General features: G+C 33.6%; 1 protein-coding gene across 2 annotated transcripts in view; it reads left to right on the top strand.

Moving 5' to 3' along the window:
* The first annotated feature begins 161 nt into the window (after positions 1 to 161).
* The window catches only part of LOC117121682 (ficolin-2-like), an 18,313-nt gene continuing 7,871 nt past the window's right edge, over positions 162 to 10,603 (top strand). Inside the window, exon 1 of one of the 2 annotated variants that reach the window (XM_033266960.1) lies at positions 162 to 276. In XM_033266960.1, the coding sequence (XP_033122851.1) occupies positions 228 to 276 (49 nt within the window). In that variant the 5' untranslated portion in view covers positions 162 to 227. Of the gene's footprint in view, positions 277 to 10,024; positions 10,106 to 10,603 lie in introns of those variants that run through there. The other variant, XM_033266958.1, reaches the window with a different exon arrangement.

The raw sequence follows: 10,603 nt of genomic DNA, 5'->3' as shown, positions 1-10,603 counted from the left end.
CGGTAATCAGTAGCTGTCCATATAGGAAACAATTAGTACTCTGTCAATTGAGTTTCTTTTCACAAGCTCGATCGCGTTGACGACGCCCAATTCTAGCGCATGCGTAAAAACTACATAATTTTAGGCACGGCTGCTTACGAAATGGCCAAATGCTCGTCTGCGTCGGCGAGTACCACAATGAACGAGTGCATTATCAGATCTTTAATCTAGGAAGCAACTAGTTCAGGATGATGTTCTCCTGGATTTCCGTGCTCCTGATGCTTTCTGTATCTGGTGGTATGTAGGCCTGATTTGTATTCAAATTTTACACATAATACATTTCTTCTTTTGTTTAATTTATAGGCCTATGAATTGGTACAAAACATAAACAAAATTCCTTGTTGCTGAAACAAAGGTTGTATTTTCAATTTAGGGATGATGCCACACAACTGAGAGTGTAAGTTAGGACTTAATGTAGAGAGGTTGTTGGTAATTTTACTAATTGATCTTTCCCATTTGTTCACACATGATTCAATAGTTCTGAATTATGTGGTTTTTCAGATTTGCTCACTGCCACAGATCACTGGCGGCGCCAGCAGGGGTCAAAGGGAAAATCACCCCTCCTCACGCCCGTAGGACGGGCGTGAGGAGGGGTGATTTTCTCTCCATGTAACGTTATTTTGCTTGCTAATGGTCGAGAAGCACAGTTTTGACCCATACTAAGCCAAAAAAAAGTCTACCCATGAACCCTATCTTGTATATTGTTTTGGACCATGACCGGAGCTCTAGTCGGTTAAGACCCCGTGCCGTACACCGGACTTGTCGGAACCGCTGTCGGTGAGGTATTTATCAATCAGAAGTGGAGAACTGGCATCAAACTTGTTGGTAGGACGCTATACACCTCTCTGCATATCAATTTTTTAAAATACTATGTTTAGGCCAACTTATTGAATATTTCATTGCATTTTTTTTGCTTTTTTGACGTTGTATTTTGTTCTCTACTCCATTACTCAATTTGAAATCGTTTTTATGGGAACCACGTGGAAATACGTAGTTGTTAATTTTTTATGGCTTATCCTATTAAGGGTTGTTTCTTGCACTTTTGCCTTTCTTATGTCCTGATCTTTTTAATGTTTTACATGATTAATGAATAAATTCAATGCAAACTATTAAAAATTGATTGGAAATTGAACGTGATAATATTGCCAAAATTGTTTGCCAATGTTCCAAAAGATAATGGCCCTTAATGTTGAGATTTTTTTTGGTCCCGAAGGTGTCCCGTTAATAGGGGTTCTGCTGTATTTAAGATTTAAAACTCAATTTATATAAATCAGTAAATGTAAATGTAGAAGAATAACCCATAACTTGCAGCGTTATTGTGCGTGGACCGTGACTACCTCAGTCGCCATAAAGAGGCGCTTCCGGCTACATTCACTTCATTCCACGACGACATAATGTCAAATGGAAATGGATTACCCACATACAAGAGTTACTGCAAAAATTTGATCTAATGAAGTATTTTAATTTAGAACAAGATAACTCCTGGCTATATTCATTTATTAAGAAAAACGCGTATGACAATGCTAAATTATGGTATGAAAGGGCAAAATCAAAATCAACCTTATCTGATTTGTCCAAAATGTTGTTGATCAGAAAATATATGAATTGTGAAATTGATAGGAATATTAACAAAGAACCTGTAAAGTTTAATTTTTTTCATTAAGCTTGATTGATTTCTTTATCCTATGCCTTATCAAATTCAATAGATTAGCCCAGTTTCTTAATTGTCCAGAGTCTCCAAAAGTGCATCCACCTATATTTGTAATATCAATCAATTAAATGTTCAAATGTAATACCGTATTTTATATTTATCAATTTAAATGCCAAAAATCATAATTATGCTACGAATGGCCACTATGTCAAGTGTTGTATACATTTATATAGGGTGATGTATGCAAATTAGGCTTCGGGTTTGACTTAAGGAATGACCTTCATTTTGATTGGTCGGGCCTAAGCAAACTTCCCGCCAAGCACCTAAGACTGTCAATACAAAAACCCTTGCATTGATATAATGCTTTTGCTATACAGTACTAGGAAGGACCGTATAATAAAGAATCGTGATGAAACCATTCCACACTGACGACTCCAAAACAATATCTCATCAGCGCTATGCTATTTTATTTGTATTTATTTTTTTCACTCAATTTCCAGGTAGACCTATTAATTTATATTTAATTGTTCCAAAGCCTACAAGCACATGCGTTACGCACGGTTAAGGCTCGATAGTAAAATACTAAGTAGTAGTAGGAGCCCAGGGCCTCTTTCCCCACCCCGAGAGCTTACGAGTTACGCAACTGGGTCCTGTTTATTTTAATACGGTACCGTATGCCATAATTGAAATTTACGGGACAATATATACAAAATTACACCGTTTCTGATATGTGTAAGTTGCAAACCATTATTCAGCATCGGAAGAGCTTTCCAACGATACCAAACACGAATACTTTTGGTGAGTTTATATACTTATTCTTATTTTATGCACATTTTAAGTATATTTTGCGGTTATTTTAAAACAAATAACACTTATTTTTGAATTATGTTCCATTCTGGCATGAGTGACAGTACCCCCCAACAAGAGCTCACGAGTTACGCAACTGTGTCCTGTTTATATTAATAATATTAATACGGATAATTGAATTTTTACGATTAACTGCAAAACATTATTCAGCATCGGAAGAGCTTTAAACGATACCAAACTACTTTTGGTGAGTTTATATACTTATTCTTATTTTATGTACATTTTAAGTATATTTTGCGGTTATTTAAAAAAAAAAAAAATATTTTTGGATTATGTTCCATTCTGGCTTGAGTGACAGTAGTTTTTATATGTCTAGTTTGTTGCCTGTCTAAAGATTAGGAGTTTAGACACCAAAATCATATCTGTAGCTTATTTAGTTCCAATATGCACATTTTAGATAAATGATAAAATTAGGATATCTGGCTATATTGACTGCTTCTAACATTCCACTCCCCCCTAACTTGATTTCTATACCTCTTTTTTTGATTATTTTCGTAGTCTACTAAAAATTACGTTATAATAACGATACAGTTTGGTGATAAAAACGTTATTTTGTAGAACCATGTGCGTACTTATAACCTAATTTCACAACGTCACAACGTTTGAATATTCTTACAACGTTGTGTGAACGTTATTTTGTGACATAACAAACCACAACGTTCGCGAACGTTATAAGAACGTTTTGTTTTTGTTATAATGATAACGAACCTCTAAATCAAAACTGGTCGGCATTAGAGTAGGCCTTGTAACTTTCGTTGCCTCTGATCTTTAAGCTATTTTATAGTAAATAACAACGGTTAATGTATCGGTTATTATTTATTATGTTGATATTTTACTGAAACCAGAGGATCCACTAATTAGTCTTAAATAAACAATCAATTTGAAAATGATCAAATAGATCGAAACGTTGAATCTCAAAATGTCTGTGTCTCTTTTCGGAGTTACTGTCTTTTTGTGATACTTTACTGCTTTAGTATGCCTAGGCCATAATTAATAACAATTAAATTCTTATAGGTATTTCAGGGGCGACAAAATGGCTCTGTAGATTTCAACAAAAATTGGCAAAATTTTACGTCTGGATTTGGTGATTTAAGTAGCGAATTTTGGCTGGGAAACAAGAAAATACACAATATTACGTCGTCAGCAAAGTATGAATTTCGGATAGACTTCAATAATAATAATAATAATAATAATAATAATAATAATAATAATAATAATAATAATAACATAATAATAATAATAATAATAATAATAATAATAATAGTAATAGTAATAGTAATAGTAATAGTAATAGTAATAGTAATAGTAATAGTAATAATAATAATAATAATAATAATAATAGAAGATGGATAAATATCAGCCCCTAGCATTTGAAATAAAGAGAATCCACAGAACCTCGAAAGTGACAGTGATACCTATCGTAATTGGTGCACTTGGAAGCATATCGAAGGAAGAAAAGATCCGGCATGAGAAGTTAGATTTACCTAACGTCATTGGAAGTGCACAGTTGTCGGCCATCCTTGGAACAGCTCACATATTGAGAAAAGTGCTGTGTCTCTAAGCTGCGGGAATTAGCCGAGACATTGCTCAAAAGACCCAGTAGAATATCATGAACTGGAGGTAATCGCATAATAATAATAATAATAATAATATTAATAATAATAATAGTAATAATAATAGTAATAGTAGTAATAATAATAATAATAATAATAAACAACAATAATAATAATAAGAACAACAACAATAAATAATAATAATAACAACAATAATAATAATAGGGCCTAATAATAATAATAATAATAATAATAATAACAAGAGCACTCAGTAGAGAGCATATCTCCGCCCATCTCCAATCTCTTTTTATTAAAAATCCCTCAAAAATATGTACTTACCAACCACCGACCACAATCTACTTAATCTTAAAATACACTAACACGAAAGTTTCATTTAGATAAGTTGATTAGTTATATCTAATTAGAGATATCTAATCTGTAACGTTTTGCTTTGAATGGTCCAAATATCGACACCAAAATATAAACACTTCATTTTCGAACGCCTTTTATTGTGTCGGTTGTACACCTGCTAATTCCTTCTTTTGGCATAACACATTGCACGTTTTACTCTTATAGCTGACAAAACAAAAATTCTTGCATATTCTTTAAATGGTCCTCATATCCACAGCCTACTTCGGATGGTGACGAAAATTGAAACACTTCTTAATTAAAACATGAAAAACTATTCTGCCAATTGTCATTTTTATACATGGGTCCATTTTCGAGATATTCAGGTCTGGGACTTTTTGGCTATAAGATGCACACCCGAATTCGGATCGTTACTAGACCTACACTTTATAATGTCTTCCTTGTAACTTGGTTAAAATTTAACGAAAGTTTCATTCATATCAGTTGACTACTTTTTGAAATATCTGGTCTGGAAGAACGTTTCCTTTTTATTGGTCCTCATATCCACACCCTATTCCAGGTCGTCACCAAAATTTAATCACCTCATCCTTGAGCCATACAAGGCCGTCGGAACCGTACCACTTTTTATCAAAAATAAGTTTTATCAAAAATAAGTAAAAATAAATAAATAAATATAGGCTAAAAGCTTAAAGGTCTTTGTAGCACAAGACCTTCAACCAGTATATTTCCAGAATAGATAGGCCTAAGTGAGTAGCACATAACATTATTATGCATTGAAATGTTTAAAATTTAGTGGCAAAAACAAGGGGGAACGTGCCCCAGCCGGCGAGGGCAGAACCTAGAGGGGTCGATTTTTTAAATTTGCTCACCTCAGCCCCAACCATGGTGTGGCTGAGGTGCGCGTGGACCACAGTGACGGATTCAAGGGGGTCTCAGCCCGCCGCTCCCCCACTCCCTTAATTTTGTTCAAAAAAGGAAAATGTAGAACTTAAATTAAGTCTGCGATCGCCATTTCCGGCCATCTGAAGGTGTCATAATCATATATTTTCTTACCCCAGCTCCAACCACAGTGGGGCTGAGGTGGTTTAGATTTTTGGTCTTTTAAAATCCCCTAGGCCTCCTGTATTTTGAAATCCTGGATCCGCCACTGGACTACCTATTGGACCTCTCCCCCGTTAGAAAATGTCCAAGTAAACTTTGAAAAAAACATAAGATATTAAATATTTCGTTCATGATTGGCATAAACGGAGCCTAAGATGTCTAGCCATAGGCGTAGATCCCGGGGGATGGGGATATACCCCCCAATATTTGACAAGGTGGGATGGTCCATTGTATCATCCTCCCCCCCCCCCTTAATATTTTGACTATGTATGGGATAAAATGGAGCTTTACACACTTCAAAAGACTGTCACAGAAATAATTTGCCTTATAATGTCTTATGCGCTTACAAAGATGAAAATTAGCACAATGTATTAATGTTGATAACAAAATTATTTTATCTGGTACCAATCTAAGTTCTTCTTTGCAAAGCAAGCCACATTTTCACACTGAAGGGTGTGTACGACATCAGTAATTTTATGTCAATTCCAAGAATTTTTAATCATCCCCCTAATGAAAAATACTTTTCTACGCCACTGTGTCTAGCTATGTACAGGCTTTAAAACGATGAATAGACCCGTGTGAATATTGTCCAATATATCGTAAGATAATGAATACGATTTCTGATTGCGGCAAACACTAGTTGTACAGTAGTAAAGAATAGGCTAGATGGGGTCGTGGCAAGTCGTGGGTTGACAGCGCGAGAGATCCGATGTGCGTGCATACATCTTCACCGTCGTCGCGCTCGGTTCTCAAAATTATGCCTTCTATTTTACCGATTTTACGTGTGCATCTGTGGCCCAATTTTGGTTAAAGTACATGTCTGTTTTAGATTTTATGTTGTAATGTTAATTTCGGATGCGGTATTTCTCGAAATTGTACTTGAGTACAAGACGTTTGTCTTGTACTCAAGAACAAAAATTAAAAAACATTTTTTTTAAATGCCGACCCAAATTATTGGAAAATTTCGGTCGGTCACGAAGGGCAACACAACAACACGAAGGACAACACATTTTGTTTGGCCTAATCATAGAGTTCCGGTATAATATATACGGTACAATATATTGAATTTCATAATTTATAACTAACACAAAATTAAACTAATAAAAATTCCTACAAAATAAAATTAATTAAATAAAAATGCAACTAAAAAATATATTTGATTGTTGCAAAGATATGGGAGCGCATTTTCGGGAATCTATAACAGAAACAAAATTTTCCGAGGAAGGACGTGTGGACCCAAACATATCAGATGTATGGGTATGTGTGTTCGTGAGGTTTTCCAAAGCACTAAAATCTTTTAAATATTGAATAAAAAAAAAATTGAGTATGGGACAATTCCCCTCCCCTTTAAATCTTTTCATATATAATTTCAATTATACATTTTAATTTATAATACATTTAAATTTCTTATTTTACTTAATTTTAAGGAATTAATTGTTCCTAAAATATTCATTAGTGCAATAAGATAGCGAGACTAATTGGTAAGAACTAATTTTTCCCCAGGCTAAGTGTTCTTAGTTTTTCCAAATTTCAGTCTTAAAATATTCTTATTTCATTCATATTTTTACACATATTTGGAACACACAAACTTATTATTTTACAGCAGTATATTACTGTATTATAGAATATTAGTAATCAAATCTTATGATTAACCATACCGTACCATAAGCCTTTCGGAAATCGATAAGCAGGGTTCTTACCTCTCCCACTATCAGTTACAATAATACATTCTTGTAAAAAATCGAATAAGAGCATCAGTGCTAGAAACCCCGCTGGTGCAACCAAGCTGGTTGAGGCATATTTTCTCTATGGGTGAGGTGAATACTATCTTCAATCTGCTTCCAAATCATCTTACCGATAAAGTTGTCAACAGCCTTCATTACTGCTGAAGTTACTGTTACTGTTACTGTTTTATTCATCATCATCAATAGATTATTTTATTTACATTTTTTTTTTATTACATGTTTTTTTTTTATTATTGATAAATGAATGGAAGCCTGTATAGGTCCGAAGACACTTAAGCTCAGGCCACATGAACAAAAAAAAGAAAAAAAAAAACGAGTAAGAAATTTGAGGCTATAGTTTAAAAGATAATAATTAAATTTTTTTTAATCGTTTTTTAACAGTACAATAAATACAGTAAATAAATAAGTACAATAAATTAAGTGAAACAAAATGGGAAGTTTGAATAATAAATAAAAAGAAGTAAATAAAACAAAGGTAAGGCAGATAAACTCGATGTACTGGGTCATATGAAGAATGGAATGAAAGAAACAGGAAATTAGACCTGCTGGTTGTTTACTGGTGCTTTTGAATACAAAAAACGTCAAACGAGAAGAAAGATTATACAGTCGATGTAGAGAGATTAGGCCTACTTGTTGTATGCCGAGACCAGAGATTTTTTAAAATTCGTTTTGAAGCTGGAAATAGATAATTTATTTTTCAAAGACATGGTAAGTGAATCCCATACGTTTGGGCCGGTATAAAAGATGGAATGACGTCTAAGATTTGAAAAAAGTTAGGAAAATTGGTCTCAAATCATTTTCAATAGACATGGGTAGGGAAACCTTCGGGATGGGCACAACACTGTCTCTGAGTATCCAGGGTAGAACCCTTTTTGTGTGCTGTTTTAAAGTTTAAAATTTTATTTTAACACGGCCCTAGGGAAGAACAGTCATTGGCTGAGTCTGGGCCACACGTGTATAAATAAAGTTTATTATTATTATTATCATAACCCCATCTGGACCAGTCGTCGAATTTATCAGAAATCAGCTTAGATTTGCCTTAAGTCCATTTTTTGGCTTAAGTCAAATTTATAAATATTGAGCTTTAAAAATGCTTAAAATTAAAAAGTCGATTGTGCACAAGCTCCACCTGAGACGATTTTTAAGCTAGGATTTTGCTAAGATGGTTTGATAAATCAGCTTAAGTTGCTTTAGAACATCTTAACTTGTTTGACTTAAGACATTAATTGCTAAGATGAGAGAACATCTTAACTTGTTTGACATTAATTGCTAAGATGAGATTAATAAATCCCAGGCCTTGTTCCCTTTTACTGTAACAACACTAAATAAAAAATAAGTTATGTGAATATATAATTTTGAAACCCACAGTGTTTTTGACTGAATATATTTTGATAGGCTTCACGTGCACATGAGAGAGTCAATAGGGAGCTTTTGATTACACGACAACGGTAGGACGTAGAACGTAATGACGTCACTAAAAGTCATCTGCGCATGCGAGAACGTTAAGGTCACATCGTCGAGTAGATTCTGGAACGCAATTCGTAGGACGCCGCCAGGTAGGACGGTCACGCATAAGTGACGCCGTTCTATCTAGCGTCGCGTCGTCGCAAAAATCGAAAGCTCCCTAGTAATTTGGATTTTGTCTAAGTGGCAAGTGGCATTACTCGTTATCATCATGAGTTTTGGTTTACTATAATTCATCAATACAATACATTACTTTTTACTGATCCTGACTTGGCAACTTTCATAAAATTCAAATTATCAATCAATAAAGCTTTGTTTATTTAAGCTCCAATCTTGAGTTATGGCTCGAAATAGTTTAGTATTTTTATGAACAAATCACGTTTATAGTTCTTCAAAATAACAAAAATTATAGGCTTATAAAAACACATTAATGTAGGTTACTTCATTTTGTTTCATTTATTTCCAGGCAAAGCATTAAACACAATAAAAAATCAATTTTTATCTTATGAGTATGTAGGTGGTACAATAATGATAATAAATAATAATGTAAGTCATATACCTCTATGCGCTTTACATAAATATCCATGAGAGTCAATTCGCTACCAGTTTTATAAAAAAAAAAAAAAAAAACCGACAGTCGGAGAGTAGGCCTAAACCACAGTGAACGACTGCATTCTCAGATCTTTATACTAGGAAGTAACAATGCTCAGACTTTGGAATATGTTGTTCTTGATTTCCTTCCTCGTGACTTTCTCTGCATCAACGGGTATGATAGTGTGTATGCATTGTTTACAATAGGATTTTGAAAATCATTAACGGGTGTAAGATAGTTTTACCTAATTTCGCTAATTTTTTCCAGGCAAAGCATTAAATAGGCCTATAACACAATAACACAGCAACACAAAGAACAACACTATATCAAATTCTCCTTTTCTTCATGAGCGTGTCATTTCATTTCATTTCTTTAGGCACAGGCACGAAGTATATGCCAATTAGTGAACTTAATTACTGTACTACGTGGCATATACATCCCTTTCGGAATATATTAAAGGTAATAAACAATAATAATAACAATAATAATGTCTTATATACGATATATATAATAGTCTACAATAAAGTTGCCTCCAAGTACTTCACATGAAAAGAAATAAATATATTCATGAAAAACAACTCGCTACCAGTTTTATACAAAACGACAGTCGAGAGTGCTACTGTGAACGAGTGCATTATCAGATCTTTATACTAGGAAGCAACTATGTTCACACTTTGGAAGACGTCATTGATTCTCTTGCTCCTGACTTTCTCGTCAACTAGTGGTATGTAGGCCTGATTTCAATTCAAATTTTGAACGATTATAGAATTGCGTTGCTCGTAAAGTGTGGTTAGGATGGATTCAAATTATTTTATTCATGTAATATAACACATTAATCATCGTGTAGGTGAGACTTGTCTTTTAAACACAATTTCACAATAACACAGTAACACAACGACACAAAGGATAAAAAACACTTTAAAAAAAAACCCCTTTTCTTTTTTTTCTCTTTCGTGGCGTAACCACCACCTTTATTCAAACAATCAGTACAGTACAGTACAATATTTCCTTCTATATCATTTTGTTTTCATTACCTTCATGGCGTTACCGTTTATTTTTTTTATTATATCATTTTTTAACAATAAATAACGTGTATAATCGAATAAAGGTATTTTGGAATAAAATATAATTTAAATTGTTTAATAGAATAATTTTATTTTTTTATATCACATTATACGGTATATCATTATAATATAACATACTTTATTTAATATAATCTTCA

Source organism: Anneissia japonica, unplaced genomic scaffold (genome assembly GCF_011630105.1).
Source record: "Anneissia japonica isolate Jap-2015-1 unplaced genomic scaffold, ASM1163010v1 scaffold287709_len1912824_cov184, whole genome shotgun sequence".
Classification (NCBI taxonomy): Eukaryota; Metazoa; Echinodermata; class Crinoidea; order Comatulida; family Comatulidae; genus Anneissia; species Anneissia japonica.
This window is presented reverse-complemented; position numbering and strand designations above follow the sequence as displayed.